The sequence below is a fragment of the Panthera leo genome, chromosome C1, assembly GCF_018350215.1.
Source record: "Panthera leo isolate Ple1 chromosome C1, P.leo_Ple1_pat1.1, whole genome shotgun sequence".
Taxonomy (NCBI): domain Eukaryota; kingdom Metazoa; phylum Chordata; class Mammalia; order Carnivora; family Felidae; genus Panthera; species Panthera leo.
The window spans coordinates 113,655,877-113,673,075 of NC_056686.1; the positions used below are offsets into that span (position 1 = coordinate 113,655,877).

General features: G+C 40.8%; 1 protein-coding gene across 1 annotated transcript in view; it reads right to left on the bottom strand.

Moving 5' to 3' along the window:
- CNTNAP5 (contactin associated protein family member 5) overlaps positions 1–17,199 on the bottom strand; it is a 795,339-nt gene that overhangs the window by 596,005 nt on the left and 182,135 nt on the right. Inside the window, exon 2 of the mRNA XM_042954126.1 lies at positions 16,726–16,830. Coding sequence (XP_042810060.1) covers positions 16,726–16,830 — 105 coding nt within the window. The remainder of the gene's footprint in view (positions 1–16,725; positions 16,831–17,199) is intronic.

Here is a 17,199-nt window from a genome sequence, read left to right on the forward strand (position 1 = left end):
TTTTGAGCTCAGCCTGTGTCACTGAAAATCATTTTAGTAATGTCCCAGTCTACTTTCTCACTATCTCGGAAGGAGTCAATGGGACTTCTCCTTGGTAACTGAGAACTTTCCTGAGCCCTGGCTGCCCAGTGCAGACGGCCTCTCATCGATGGGCGCGGACATGCAGACATAGGAGATACACGACATGAGGTGGGCCCTACTTTGGTCACAGGCACATCCTACAGGTTGTGGGTTGATTTTCTCCTAACAAATAGCTACTGCTCTTAAGCGTTGAAATGCAGAAACAGGAAGAGAAGGAACATTCTCAGCATCTACTGTAGAATGTATTTTATTATATATTTTGCAAGACATGAATACAGTGGCAGATGTGGCTGACTTCCCTACTATCCATTATCTCTTCTTCTGTGGTGGTTGTGAGGCTCAATTTCATTTTTCAGCTCTCTACACTATTAGAGTTGTAGCCACATCCATGGCTATAGTTCTCTCCAATAAAAATGTGACTACGAAGATGTGCCCCTTGCAAGCCAACAAATCTCTTCCCCACTTGCTTTCCCTTTCTACTGACAGATCCAGTTGGCACCAAGGCCCTAGCTGATGGCAGAATGACAGCTTGGAAAGAGCCTGGATTCCTGTATCATCACATGGAGGAAAGCAGCTATCTACTTAAACGCCTGCCCTATATTATAATATGAACAAGAACGAAACATCTATGCTGTTTGAGACATTGGTGGCACATTGGAATTTATTTGATATTGCAGTTCAGCCTACTTTAAATACATGCATAATACCCTGTGAGATAAAAAGCACAATTCTCATAATATAGTCAGGGAGACTGAGATCCAGCAAGTTTAGAACACCTGGCACTCAGAGTTTAATCATAGCTCTTTGAGGCTAATATGTAGCAGAAGAAAAAAAAAGTTTCCAAAAGCCCAGAAAATCAATAAATAAGCAGGAGGCATTTGAGCAGAGATTCTGAGATGCCAGACCCAGAGCTACATTTTTATCAACCAGCTCTGTCTTCACGAACACGTCCACAGTTCCCAGTACAGACCTTCTTTCAACTTCTCACAACTGACAGGGAGGCTTAAGAAGATCTTTCACATTTCCAAAAGAAGTCTAAAGTGATTCTGAACCTGCTCGTTATTTCCATTCAATTTCTCCTCCTGTCCGTTTCATGATGCCTCTTTCTTCTTAAGTGAAAAAAGCAAAGCTGTATAAACTATATGATCTCAACAGTATTAAAACGTGATAGGAGAGGAATTTGTATGGTGATTTCTTCTGAGTGATGAAAATATGAGTGATTCCATCCTTTTATGCTTTTTGCCTGTAACATATTTTCTCTTATCAGCATATCTTTCTTACAGAAACTGAGACTCACATAATTCATATTTATGGGGTTTATTGCATAAAGAATATATGCAACAATTTGACAGCTGTTGGTATAATATGGAACTTGTGACTTGCTGGGTGACCATCACTATGTTTGAAAATCAAAATACTCAAACCTTAACTATTTTCTCTTTTATCCAGACTTCCTAGTCGTGCTTTAGGATTTTTTTCTTCATTTATTTTAATTATTATCATCATACTCATATATGATAAGACTGTATGTTAAGGACGGAAGAGAGAAGGGTGTCTGGGGAGTTCAGTCAGTTAAGCATCTGATTCTTGATTTCAGCTCAGGTCATGATCTCACAGTTCATGAGTTCAAGCCCCGCGTCGGACTCTGCTGATGGTGCAGAGCCTTAAATGACAAGGAATTCTCCTTGTCAACTTGCAGAGCATCCAATCACAGAAGACTGACCAAAACCCAAACCAAAACAAAAGAGGGACAGTTAACGTTAAAACATTTCTTCAACTTTGTCTGAGCCAAAGCCATTCTGAAATTAACCAAAAGGGAATTGTTGCTGTTCACCTTCATTAGCACAAACAGTTAAAAAATGTTCCAAACCCAGAAGCTTCAGCCGACCCTCTTAAAACAGAGGGACGCTATCTGGGTGATAATTGCCAAGGACTCTTTTCCTGCTGCTGAAGATGTTTCCTGCATTACAGCTAATAGGCCAAGTACCCAGGGTTGCCATGGTTGCTATGACAAACATTTTGTTCCTTGCACCAAACAATAAATGTGTTTTCAAAATGATGAGAGAACCCTGAAGATACTATTTGCAGTTACTCTGAAGACACACCAGCCCACACTAGCTTTCTGTGTCTGAATTATTCTCTAAATTGGGGGTGTAACATACACACAGATACCTGTGTTTGGCAAGTCAAAGATGTTAACTAAAGCAGTGCTACCTGTAATTGTGGCTAAGGTATTGATGATCATTAACCGCAATCCCCACAATCCTTGCAGTTGAAATTTAGGAGATTTTAATGCACATTTCAAGGAAGATTTTGATTTTAAAGGAAAAGTAACTTTACATTTTTATGTCACCTAGAATTTTCCAATCGTTTTCAAATACGAGATCCTGCATGATTTTGATGCTGTATCTTAATTTATTCCTAGCACAGCCCAAGCCCCCATACTCTACCTGTGCATTATGTGACTTTTGGGGACAGGATGGGAAAAGGAGGTTATGGACCAAAAGCCCGGAGACCTGGTTCAAGGCACAGTTCTGCTCCTGAGGTTAGACTGGATGAGAAATTCTCAGAGGTGTTCCATCATCAGAAACACCTTGAGGCCTTGTAAAGATGATAATATACATCCTTGGGCCTTCTCATTGATAATGTATTCAGACGCCTAACCTGAGACTCTGTTTTTGTTGTTGTTGTTTTGTTTTGTTTTTTAGAAAGGTGTTTCTGACATGCTGAGTGGTTTGTGAAAAACTCGATGAGACAGCCTCTACGGTTTCCATTCTAATATTTTACAGATGAGATTTGCTTTATTTACCTACTTAGTAGACCAACATAGCTTAAATCTAATATGCTATTTTGGATGATCAAAAATAACAACAACAGATAACCACATGAAATTGCCTCTGGATTTAAGAGGGGCACCTTCTCTCATTGGGCCCCCAATTCCTCACACCAGACACAGGTGTAGTTAAATGGAGACTTAAAATTGCCAAGGAAATCTGAAACTTTGTGAATTGGGAAATATCCATCTCTGTTCTTGCATCAATAGTTATTATCACTCCCAGTTAAGCCTATTGTTCCTTCCCATCACCCCCATTATGCAAACCCTTGAAGTGTTCATTCATATCCGCTATTAGATAACAGATGGTCCTTGCTCAGTGCTCAGCACCACCCTGTGCACTTGGCACACACGGACTCATTCATCCTCACAGTTATCTCTGCAACATAGATGTTAATTATTATGATTGTGTCCATTTTACAGGTGGTGACACTGAGGCCAGAAAGGTTGGACAGCTTTTCCAAGATCACATGACTACACGACTAGTAAGTGGCAGAACAGGGGATTCCAACTCACAAAACCAGGACCCAGAGCCCAATCTCTTAACTATTCGGCAACACCGCCTCTCCACAGGATGGTCAGAGAACCCTCCTCCTGTTCCTATTCCTTCTCCAAAACAGCAATTATCACTAGAAACATAATTCTTTGCACGTTTTCAACATCTCACCTGATTCTCATAGCGATCAGCAATATATTTTTAAATTTCCATTTATAAGAGAATAAAGCAGCCTCAAAGAGTCAACCAGCTTATCGTGGGGAGAGACCCAACGTTCTGAAGTCTCACCAATGCCTCTTCTTCATGGAGAATTCTAAACAGGTTTAAAGTAAGACCAAAGAGGGGCGCCTGGGTGGCTCAGTTGGTTGAGCGGCCGACTTCGGCTCAGGTCATGATCTCTAGGTCTGTGGGTTCGAGCCCCGCGTCAGGCTCTGGGCTGACAGCTCGGAGCCTGGAGCCTGTTTCGGATTCTGTGTCTCCCTCTCTCTGACCCTCCCCTGTTCATGCTCTGTCTCTCTCTGTCTCAAAAATAAATAAACATTAAAAAAATTAAAAAAAAATAAACAAAATAAAGTAAGACCAAAGAGGCATGTCTTCTGACACCCAGCCAGCTCCCTTCCCAGCCCTTTACACCATGATACTTATTCCCCACTTTACACACTAGGAGAAGCTTGGAGCATGAGACAGAATAACTGGTAGAAGGCAGAAATTCCTCAGTTTCTACCCTTATTGCCACTTTTAACTCAGCAAAGGAAATGAGAGTTGATTGAGGTCACACACTAGGAATGGGCACAAAACGGATTATAAATGGGTCTCTGCTCAGCAAAAGTTTACAACTATCTTTCAAAAGGAGAGTGAGTCCCTTTAGTACAAGACCAACAAGAGGTAGAATAATCACATACACGGCATTTCACACCTAAACTATTTGAAGCACATGGCCATTTAAAACAAAATCCCCAAAATAAACCCTAGAGGGAGTAGGTTTCTTATGCGGGTGTTTTCCTCCAGATTTACTCAAGGCCCTAAAAAACTACAAGCACATCATCACAAATGAGTAGGAAGCTAGATTGAATTACTAGCTGCATCATTATTAAATATTTGGTGCCTGTATAAGCAAAGGTTCAAGAGTTTTCAGGGACAAAACTGCCCAGCGATGGTAATGAATAAGGCAGAGAGATGGTCTCATAAATATTTAACATTACTCAGTATGGGTAAGAGTGATGACAACATTGGCAAACTTCTCCACAGCCCTCGGGGGGGGGGGGGGGGCTCCTGCATCTGCAAGCACAGCGTCATTATCATTCGTTTGGAATGGGATCTGTGGCTAGGCAGGGACTTCTTCTTCTTCTTGTTAATGTTTATTTATTTATTTTGAGAGATGGAGAGTAAGCCAGGAAGGGGCAGAGAGAGAAGGAGAGAGAGAGATCAGACCATGGGATAGAATGTGGAGCTCGAGCCCATGAACGGTGAGATCATGACCTGAGCAGAAACCAAGAGTCGGTCGCTTAACCGACTGAGTCACCCAGGCGTCCCTGGGAAGTAAGTTCTGAGGCTTGGGGTCGGGGGGTGTTGGAGGGAAGACTGGGCATCATCCTTCTGCTACTGGGCACGTGGAGTAGGACCTGGGTGTCACAGGTTGGTCCTCCTACACTTCTATTCAGGGACGTTTATTTAGGGACTAAGGAGCCTCTTGGGAAAAAGCAAGTGGGAACCTGACCAAATACCCTGTAGGTTTCAAAACAGATACACTTGTAGGAAAATGTGGAGTGGGCCTGTTGAGGCCAATTTGCAGAGAAGACCAAAAGTGATCATAAGACGACACTCATGAAAGGCAAGGAAGAGTCTGGGTTCCATTCGGACCCATTCATGATAGAGGCTGCCTCGAGAGTCATGCCGGGAGCGGTGACTCTGTGTGTGTGACTTGGTTTGGGTTTACCAGAAGTCAATTATGAAGAATGGATTTGAGTGTAAGTAGCTCATTTGGGAACTGACCCCAGGAAGTTGGGTGAGAGGGATGCAGATGAGACAGGGAAGGGAGGAAAGCTGACCCTGGCACATCTGCAAGCCAGCCATTCCTGTGGAGGAGCTTAATCTCACCAGTGCAGGATGCACTTTAGGGTTCTATTGTCAGATCATTACCATATACAGGTTTTTTATACACGAACTCAGTCAGGTGTTGATTGAAACTGCGGGTGGGCAGGGTGGTGTTTAAAGCACAGAGAGATAGCCCTTCGGGCAGAGTAGAGAATGTGTAGATGTTGGGGTTGGAAGTGGTGATGCTGGGGATGTCTTCAGGGTTCCTCTCTGGTCTTCCTTAGTAGATGGATTCATCGCCCAGCTATGGGTGCAGGCTGACAACTAGAACTGTCTGCCCCCTTCTCCAGAGATTTGCTCTTGTCCAAACAGAAGTGTTCTTGCCTGGGAAACTACCACTTCCTGGTTCTCATCTCAGCCAGTGATGGATGGATACAAAGTTCCAAAAGCCGATCCCATTGTCTCAAGACATGGCTGATATTTATGGTGGCCCAGAACTTCCTCTTGGCATTGGAAGGAAGCTAGACCTCAGTTGAGACCACATTTCCTACTAGCTTTCCCCTCTGTCTTCCCTCACAGCCTGTCTCCAGAAATCACTCCCCCAGAAATCATTTGAACAAGAAGTCCCATCTCATCTCATCTAAGATGTTGTCCTTGTTGTGAAAGTGGTAAAGTCCAGGAGATGTGGGTTTCAACAGCCTTTGCTACAGTGAGTGTGCTTGGTCACATACCTGTTTGCCTGTGTTTCTAGGAGAGAGCTGTATTATTACTCTGAAGGGTTCTAAAGCTCATTACTCTCACAGTTCAGCTGTGATGTCCTACAGTGAATACTTCCCTTGTGAGACAGTGAAGCCATTAAGGTCCTCATGGATCGGAAAAGTATATCTGGCTGCACGTTTCACAGCTCAGAAGTTACACAAGAAGTGAGGGAAAGCAGCAGGAAGGCATTTGGGGCTTGGAAAATTTGGAGTTCGGTCCCAAGGAGGATATCTCACATTGATGCCCCTTGCAGGCCAACAGTTGATTCATATACACATGAAAAACATCCACGTGAGAAGTTCTTGTATATAAAACTTGAAAAGACCCTAGAGTCATACAGTTCAATGTGATACCCAATAGCCAGATGTAGCTGTTTACATGTAAATTAGCTTAACTTAAATTAAAGTTTCAATTCTTAAATAGCCACATTTCAAAAGCTATGTGTGGCTAGGGGCTACCATGTTAGACGGCACAGCTAAGGGATAGTCCATCCTTGCAGAAATTTCTATTGGATAGCATTGTTCTAGAATTTCTCTTATAAAATGGTAGAGGCTGAGTTCTATTTAATTTGTCAAATCAATACAGTTTAACTCCACTCATCGGCTGCTCTGGCCTGGGGAGCTGTGAGTGGATTATTTATTCCTCATTTAATGGATATATAATTATTGAGTTCCATCCATGAGTAAAGCAGTATAAAAGATTGAGCAGCAAGATAAGACACGCTCCCTGTTTTTAGGCAGATAGAGAAAAAATGACTCTCCCAAGAGTTTTTAAGGGAAAATGGAGAAGAGGAATCAAAACTCATTTAAACCTGCAGATCTCATCTTGCTGGCATTGCCACTTAAAACTTTTCTCTCGTGAGCAGCATACTTTTTAGCACAGCTCACATTCTACATTTACTTTGGCTTCCTAGGACAGTTTTGTTTGAAAGACAGTGCCTAGTCTTGAAAGCCAGTGTTTGAGCTGAAAGCATCACTTTTGACTCCATGAATTTGGGCAAGTAATTTCTCTCCTCCTACAAAAATAATATAGTTAAGTGTCCACTTTACCAAGAATCAAGGATCAAGATAATATTTGTCTCTTCATAGGTTTAACCACTATGGCCACAAAATGGTTAAATACAAGTGTGTTTCATTGTTATTTCAAAAGCTTCATTTGGGGCTCAAAAAAATAACTCTGGCATCAGTTCCTCCCTTGATTAGGAAGTTACTCTTTTGACTGGAAGATGTGCAGTATAACCCAGCAAAATGGTAGGAGATACAGCTTGAGAGAGAGAGAGAGACAGAGAAAGAGAGAGAGAGAGAGAGAGAGGGAGGAGAGGGAACAAATAGAGTCAATTATTCTCTTACTCTGGATCAGATTATTAGTCTAAAGCCAGTCAAAGTAATTCTACCACCTTTGACTATGATTGGGTCCAGGAGTGTACACATGACCTCATTATGGCTAATTGGACAGAGAAAAACTGCTGGTGATGTGAAAGCAGAGTAGCTGGGCATTCGTGGGGCCAGGAAGAGTCTCCTAGCTCTACGCCATTGTTCTCAAACTTCAGCACATCCATATCAATTGAGGAGCCTGGAAAAACAGGGGTTCTTAGGTCCCTCTGCCAGACTTTCTGGTCCAGAAGATCTGGGATTAGGATAAGTCTAGACAGGCTACATTTTTTTTTAAAACAAGTTCTGAGGTGACATTCATCCTGACGCTGTTCTGAGGAATCAAATTGGATGGCTTAAAAGCAAGCCATAGGTGCCCGTGATTTCTGTTTCTCAGAATGCTGTTAAGTCTGGCTGAGATGTGGGGCAGGCATATTAGCTGGAGAAGGATGTAGACGCCGAGGATGGCATTGATGAACTAATCCACTAGCTCTGAAGCCTGTCTTCACTGAGGGCTTCCTTTGATGTAGGGTAATAAATTTTATTTCTATTCCTGGTGGGTTTTTTTTTTGAAAAAATATAGAATAAAACACAGATACAGGAAAGCCTCACAAACCCAATATTTAGCTTAATAAACTATTACAGATTGAACACCCTTGTAACTATCATGCTGTTCAAGAAAAAGAAGTATGGGGGTGCCTGGGTGACTCAGTCAGTTAAGGGTCCAACTCTTGACTTCAGCTCAGGTCATGATCTCACAGGGATTGAGCCCTACCTCAGGCTCAGGGGGAAGTACAGAGCCCACTTAGGATTCTCTCTCTCTCCCTCTCTCTCTGCCCCTTTCCCACTTGTTCTCTCTCTCTCTCTCTCTCTCTCTCTCTCTCTCTCTCCCCCTCTCTCTCTCAAAATAAATAAATAAAATTGAAAAAAAGAAGTAACAGTATGGACACCTCTCAATCTCCATGTGCCGAGTTTCCACCATTTAATAATTTTTCATGCTACTGAGTTTGTTTGTTTGTTTGTTTTTTTCAAACTAGTTAGTTTTCTGTTGTACTCACACACAAAATTACCCTAACAAAGATATCCCAGAGACAGTATCAATTGCTCTGGATATTTTTGTGGAAGGGATTAATGAGAAGCAAGTCCTTAGCAAAACAAATGACATGGATTCTCTTATAAAATCTGGGGTTTTAGCAAATGTGTACATTGATTTAAAAAATTAAGTCCGGGGGCGCCTAGGTGGCTCAGTTGGTTAAGCATCCGACTTTGGCCTCAGATCTCAGGATCTCCTGATTTTTGAGTTCTAGCCCCGGGTCCGGTTCTGTGCTGACAGCTCAGAGCCTGGAACCTGCTTCAGATTATGTGTCTCCCCTTCTCTCTGACCCTCCCATGCTCATGCTCTGTCTCTCTCTGTTTCTCAGTAATAAATAAACATTATTTTTTTTTAATTTAGTCCGGACGCATGTAAGTGATTGCATAGACAAGTCTGAGTAAGAGAAGGGTAGTGTGAGACATTCAAAAGGGGTCCCCAGGGGAGGGGCCACCACAGGATAAGAGGCACCCACTGGGAATCCTGGAGAAGGATGAACTACTTTTTTTATATTAACTCCTATTTTCTGGTTTCTTGGAGTTGGATATATGTTATCATTTTCACTCCATATGGTAGATTCAATAATCCTTGGCTCATTTTTTTAATGGCACTTCCACAATGTCTTAAGTGAAAGATTGCTAGATGGATTTTAAACAAACGAATTGAGTAGCTCCTACCCAACTACTCCAGGTTAGACAAAGCAAAAGTATCCAGCATACAATATGCTATTCAACTACATTATTTCCTCCTGGGTGTGACCTTCATTGCAAATGCAGTGGTAAACTGTCAACCACTAGACAAATATCTGTTATTAATTGCCATGCCCGTAACTGCATTACTGTATTTTTAAGTGAAAATGCTTCGAATTAAATGCAGCGAACTGACAAACTGATGATCTTATCTCTTTGTGAAGTATGAGTGGCATCAAATAAGTGATTACTTGAGCTAGCATTTTACAGAGTGCTGCTTAGAAATAATCTCAGCTTGGCATTTCAGAGGAAGTGACCAGCCATCAGAGGAAGGAGTAAAGTGTCAATTGCATGGGTTTATCTATCACTTTTGTTGTGCCGAATGCTGATGTTTATAATCTCAGAAGTATTATATTATTGGTGAGAAAAAGTGTTCATATGATCCCCCCTTCCCCTCTTAACATCATTGTGTTTTTCAGTTACCCTGGCTGAATAAAGAGAGGGTCATCACATTGGATTTGTCTGCATTTGCGATAGGGTCCCAAGGCTCCTATTAAACAGCAGCAGATTTCTATTCTGTACCTCTCAATGATCTATTGCTATCCTAGTCAGAGAAGAGGCCTAGGGCATTGTTTAAATATGTAGGTCAAGGTTAGTTTTGCCCACTGGCCTATTAGGCCACAGTATGATTTCAGGGGCATCGACGAGGCACAGGTGTCCGTGTCTCTCTTTCTCTCTTGACGCCTGAAAGTCCAGTTTTTGTGGTTAAAACACTGGCAACACCACCTGAAACGCCAAAGTGACCTAAAGGGGTGACTATTACACCAGCACCACCTTTACTCAGATTAATATCTCAGATCAATATGAATAAAGATACTAGTTAACCTTGGGTAGACAGAATTAGATTCAAGTCCAGGTCCTACCAACAATTAGCTGTGTATCCTTAGGTCAGTGACTTGACCTCTCTGAGTCCACTTCCTCATCCTTAACAAACGTGAATGATACCAACTATTTTGGAATACTGATACAATGACAAAAAATAGAGGTTAAGTTTCTACTTCTTAGTTTTGAGCATGGTTTCATATTCATAAAAACTTAGATAACTTTGATTTATTTCCTCCCATCCCCTCTCCAGCCACCTCTGAGATGCTGAATTGAAAAAGGCACAGAGGTTAAGAATTGAAGGAGCAGAAGTCTAGGGATATTCTAGAATAGGGAATCCCCAACAATTGGACTGCCTGAATGCAACTGTTGCTAAAGCACAGGTTCTAATCAGAAGTTTTGGGGACAGAGACTGAGATCCTGCATTTCTAACAGGCTCCCAGGTGCTGCCCGCACTGTCACATAGAGCCCACACTTGGAGAAGTGAGGAGAGCATAAACTCACAAAGGAAGCACAGGACTTGATGCTGGCCATGCCGGGGGCGGGGGGCGGGGAGGGGGGCAGCTAGGACAGGACATAAGAAAGGAAAAGTGCTGAAAATAAGGAAAGGACCCTTCAAGTGGAGAGGAGGAAACACTGAGACTTCTGTACGTCCCATTGTCTTTTCAAACAGATGAGATGATACGCATATCATGTCTGGCTCCATCAATCCATATGGGAGACTGGTGCTGTCATTTGCAGGCAGGCGCTGCAGTGCTGCCTGTGAAACGGGATCTTCAGATTGTCACCTAGCTATCTGGAACAAGTCCCCAGACAGCCAAGATGCTCATTGTGAGAACCCTGATTCCTGAATTGTCCCGAATCCACTTCTCTGCATGGAAGGACCAGTGAGAACAGATTGAAAACCAACTTACAGAGGCCTTTGTGGGTCCTCAGCTGTTTGCAACCAGTGTTGCCCAAGGGGAAAATAAAAAGTGTGCAAGGATTCTGGGCGAAATGGGGGCAAGGGTTGTGAGCCTCTTCATTGGTCCGTGAGCCCAGGAAGCTGGGAAAGGCCCTGACATTAAAAAAATCAGATTCTCCATGGCAACAAAATTGTCATGCTAGAAACACACAATCTCAACTTACACAGGCAAGCATCTCAAAAATATATCAAGTGAGGAAGAGAGATTAAAATTTCAAGGAACAAATGGCAAAGGTAATGGTTTGCAGAACTGCGGATGGGGAAAGGAATGGGACAGGGAAAGAAAAATACAAACCTTTCCTCTCCCGGGGCCAGAGATGTCTGTTGTTATTTGCCTTTTAATCATAGAAAGTAACTTAAAACCTTCCCCTCACTTTGGAGCACATCTAACCCACAGTTCAGCGGCTTCACACCGTGCCACCAGCTCTGGGCTTCCTGCTGACAGTTAGTGCTTCTCAAAGCCCAGCTGACTTTAAAGCCCAGATCAAAAGCTTTCTTGCCACAAAACAAATCCCATTTGACAAAGTCAGATCCCTCCTAAGCCACAATTATATAGATTGACTTGGTAACCTAAGTTAATGGTGATCTGACCCCCAGTTTGATATATTTTGTCGTGTTTTTTTAAAAGTAATTTGTTCTCTCTCTCTTCTTTTTTAATTTTTATTTCCTTATGGGTGGATGACAAAAGGGCTGAGGGATGTTGTGGAGGGAGAGAACACAAATTCGATTTGGCAAATCCCATCCCTAGATAAGATAACAATATGAATGCTATTATGGTGGGCATTAGCCAACCAATCTCCCTGTTAGTTTTGCAGGGTGCCCAGAATGTGGCTCCCACAGCAGTACCTAAGGGCAAAGGCTGTTTCCAAGACTGCGTTTTTTTTTTTTTTTTTTCTCAGAAATATTAGTTTGTCACTAGTCACTAGTCAGAACTCACGACACTTGCTTTACTTAGGGCGTGAGGACACTCATCGGCACGCCTTTTCTATAGTCTTCTTTTCAACTTTTGAGTTGATCCCTGCTTCCAACGTGACAAAGTTACCAGTGGGGCATCCTTTCTTCCTGCGTATAGGTCAGAAAACTGTGTGCGCTTGAGTTCTGAGCCCAGATGAGAGGTAAAGTGGTCCTTCATTACCTATGTTCAATGTACGCCAGAGGTGTGTGATCCCAGTGGAGGCAGCAGTTTTAAATCGTGCCCGGGACTTGCAGCCAAGTTCACCTCTGTGAAATAGCTCAAGAGTGAACAGCTACAAGAACCTGGTTGAGCGCACTCAATACGAGGGAGACATAGTCTCATGGAGGTCAAGAATTTTACAGCTTGTATTTCATCTTGGATGACATGCCAGGATGTTTCCTGATAAATGGATAGAAGGCTGAATGCAGTAGAGTAGAAGGAATTCATGAAATACTGTGATAGGTGAATGAACGAATGAAGGCAGGAATGAAGAAATGGAGTATGTTAAGAAAAAACATCATCCAGAACTTGGAAATCAAAAAAGAGTATGCTATGTCTTTTCAATATCATCCTGGGCAGTTTTCAATAGGACCACTCAATGATTCTTTAATTCTCTAGAATATGCCTGTTATTTGGTTTTGTTATTCATTGATTGATTATTAGATCTTAGATACTGAGAAGTTATATGTTAACTTATAAGTATTTTTCCAGTAGAGAAGATACAACCCCCCAATTTTATTGTATTGTAAGATAGTAGCTAGTTTTGTGTCTACCTAAACATATTTATTCTAATATTCTTTTTTTTCCCCACTGTGTGCCATGGCATTTTTTAAATCTATGAAACCAAGATAATAACACCTGTGTAGAGGGTAGTAGCGATGCACCTTAAAGGCCTAGAAGAGTGATGGCTCTTGGTAAGTAGTAAGTATATTGCTGATATGAGATTTAGTTGTATGATGGTAGACACCCAACCCTACCACTTAGGGAGGAGCCAAACCTGATCATGACAGTGCTGAGTAGCAATGATTTCCATCTGCCAGGGAACTTGCTGTTTAAAACACTACATGGAGAATTCAAATGAAAACCAAGATGTTCTTTGAAATCTCCATGTATATCTGTATATCTGTATAACTGTTTCACACCGTGCATAACAGTTTGCACTTTGGGGTATATTGAATATCTTCCCTCTTTTAAAATAAAAGGGAAGTTTTAAAGGAAGAAATATAGAAAGAGGAGTTCATTAGACAGAGATATATAATTACTTCTAGGCTGTTTCGGTGGACAGACAGCATATAAGTCTATTTGTAGCAGGTGAAAAATAAATCACTGCTTTATACTAATATTTCCAATCAAAATAAAAAATTACAGTTTTCTCAACTTTAAAAATTTTATATTTAGAAAACTCATATGAAAAAATCTGTGCTTAATATGAATATAATATGTTTTATTATAATATACACTATATTTACATATTCTGTATAAGTATTATGCATGCGTGCATATATATACTATATACACATATACTATATATGTATATATACCCTAATATATGGATATATATATTTATATATACCCAACCCTGTATTTATCACCTTTTCTCTATATGTGACTTTGTGTATATATACATAACCATACGTATATATTTGACTTTCTACCTATCCAACTATATATATGTATATTTACACATACATATTATTTATATTACATATATAAAAGTAATAATATCAATATTATCACTAACAAATGTTAGCTATTAATGATATGCTAATTTAAATTAACCATGTAAACTCTTTATGAATAGGATTTGTGACTATTTTTACCAACTATGTGCCAGGGTTCTAACAGAGTGCCTAGCACATATTAGGTGCTCAATAAATATTAATAGAGTGATTTTTGATTTATGAATTCACTGAACCTAGTAGTTGCAAGTCTTGCATTTTAGAATCACCTGGAAAGCTTGTATTTACTTATTTTATCAATATCCACCCTTGGACTTGGGTGGATATCCACCCACTCCAGACAATTAATTCAGGGTATCTGGACTACGAGCTCATGCATTGCTACTTCTAAAGCTATCTAGGTGATTCAAATGCACAGCTCTTGGATGGGAACCAGTGATCCACTCTCTCCTTGAGGCTGTGTTGACTTCCCCCTGAGGGCAGTGGTTGGACCCAGTGAGTGAACTGGAGGCTGCCAGGCCTGGGAGTTTGTTGGAGGACAAGGCCAGTGCATTTCAACATTCTGAGACTGTCGCCCCTGCATGACCTTCCTGATTTAGACTCTAGCTGGAAGAAGAAAGAGAGGAAAATGTCCTCTCTGAACACACCGGTGCTATCCTTGGACTCCGGCACCCAGATTTCCCGGTGAGCAGAATAATTACAATAAATCGGAGCAGAGACATCTGGTCTGTCAATATCGTCCACCAGGGGATGAGCCGGCCTGTGACCAGACTCACAGGTTCCCAGGAAACTGCAGAGGTGCTACTAGGCAGTAATGACTTTCTGCCACTTCACAGTTGGGTTAAACTGGGGAGAACTCTGGCTCCAGATGCCCTGTTGGTGTACAAATTAAAATCTTCCAACTCTGGCTTCTTCCTGAAATTACCAAGTGGACCTCCCTGCTCGGGTCAGACTCTCTACCCTGCATCGAGAAGGATCTTTTTAATATGCAAGGCTTGACGCAGTCTGAGCATCATGTGTCAAAGCAGGCATTACTGGTCCACTTTACAGATAAAGAACTGAAGTCAAGAGCAGATAGGCAATTTGCAGACACTCACAGGGCTTACAAGTAAATGCTGTGGGCAGCACTTGAACCCTGGCCAATTAGTTTCCAAGTCTCTTTCTAACATAGCCCTCTTTAACCTGTCTTAGTGAATCGGTTTGCTCACATGGTGGTGAGGAGCAAAACTTTGGGTTCAGATGTCTTAGATTTGATCAAAGCATTTCTCCTTCCAAATTTTGTGATTTTAAGCAAGTTATACAACTTTTCTGAGACCCAGGAACCCCATCTGAAGTTAAAATGTTAATAACACGCATCTTACAGTAGCTTTCCGAAGACGAAATTCCTTGATAGGTGAAATGCTTTACAAAATTCTTGGCACAGAGTGTTCAGCAAAAAGGCAGTGTTAATACACAATTATTAATATTTTCCTGCTGGGTTTTTGATTGGTCATTCTATTTCTCTTTAGAATAGCATTCTTAAAATCTTTTCTTAACAAAGCCATAGAAATTACTAACTTAAATTACAGATCCCATTATAACAGAATACTTGTGAAACGTAGTATGAAACAAACATCAAATACACAAACAAAAATTACACAGCACTCTCACCATTAATGAAGATTAAAAACTATAAATTAAAATGTCAACCAGTTAAATCATTCTCCACTTATAAAAATGATACCCTTGGGGCTCCTGGGTGGCTCAGTTGTTTAAGCACCTGACTATTGGTTTCGCCTCAGATCATGATCTCATGGTTTGTGAGTTCGAGCCCTATATCAGGCTCCGTGCTCACAGTGAGGAGCCTGCTTGGGATTCTCTCTCTCCCTCTCTCTCTCTGCCCCTCCCACATTCTCTCTCTCTGTCTCCCTCTCTCATATATAAATAAATACATCTAAAAATGATATCCATAACACAATGAGCAATTAAAATCTATTCCAGAATGTATAGATGGGCCAACACTGGAAAGCTTACTAATATGATGGGCCTCATATTATCGATGAGAAGATACAGTCAAGAATAATTAATATGAGCTCTAACAGATCACTGTACCTCTTGAAGTTGCATATAAATTATTTTTCTCAACTTGAAGACGTTTATAATATTCACTAGATATATAAATATACAAAGATAACCAGATGTTAAATAATTTTTAAAAATTAACAAATTCAAATACACATCATAAAAGTCAACATCCAACTCTGACTAAAAACAGATCTATCTAGATATCCAACATTATAATTTGTTAAAGACACGTCACATAAGAGATCAGTTAAGGGTGTCTGCTCGTACTTCCATCACACATTGTAAAGATACACACCCAACATTTAACCACAAGTATTAGTTGGTAGGTTTGCCTTGCATTTTCTTACCTACTTTATTACTTACTTACTTTTCTGTATTGTATTTTCTTACTTTTACTTCATAGTACTGTATATTTTTAAAATTAGCAACATCTTTTTGTTGTTAAAATTTAAGTTCTTGAAGGAAAAATCTTAGTAGATTTCACACATTTATTATATACATGCTACAATAATAATGTATTTTGGTAGCTATTCATGTTAGAGACACGAAATATAAAAATAAAGTGTTTTTTTAAAAACTTATTTTTACAAAGGCCTCTCATGATAATCAGAGAAAAATAGTGTGAGTTGGGGAGGCAAGAACAAGCATACTTTGAGTATCCATTATGCACTAGGAAACATGGCTTAATTCCATTGTAACCCCCTTTCCCTTTCTTCTTCTCAGCATGCTCTTGGACATGATCCCAGTGAATAGGAATGTCCTTTTATTCCATTTCCCCACAGCACGCTTATTTAGCATTTGCCTTTTGAGTTTTAGTCATCTAACTCACCAACTCTTCGGTTGAGTTGAGCTGGGCTGTGAGTACCAGCGAGGTCTGAAGAACTGGAAAAAGCCATTGGAGAGAGCAGGGATGCTAATGGGTCATCACAATTGTCTATAATGATAGGAAAGAAAGAAAGCAAATTGTATCAGCAAGAGAGAGCCCATAAAGGGAAGAATCATGGCATTAACCCCATTATTAATTAACCAATGCTCTGAACAAGGCCAGTACCAATTGTTTCCATGGGCTATTTCATTCATTCTTCACAATCCTGAAAGACTGGTATAAATTCCTTTACACTTGGAGACACTGATATTCAGAGATGTTAAATAGTTTGTCCAAGGTCGCAACACTAGAAACTGGTGTGGCCAGAAATCTCACTGATTTGTCTCACTCAGGAACAATCAACCATTCCTTTAATCATTCACTTGAGAAAAGCCTTAAGTTATGGCTATTGAGCTTATTCTAGAAGGAGGAAGACTG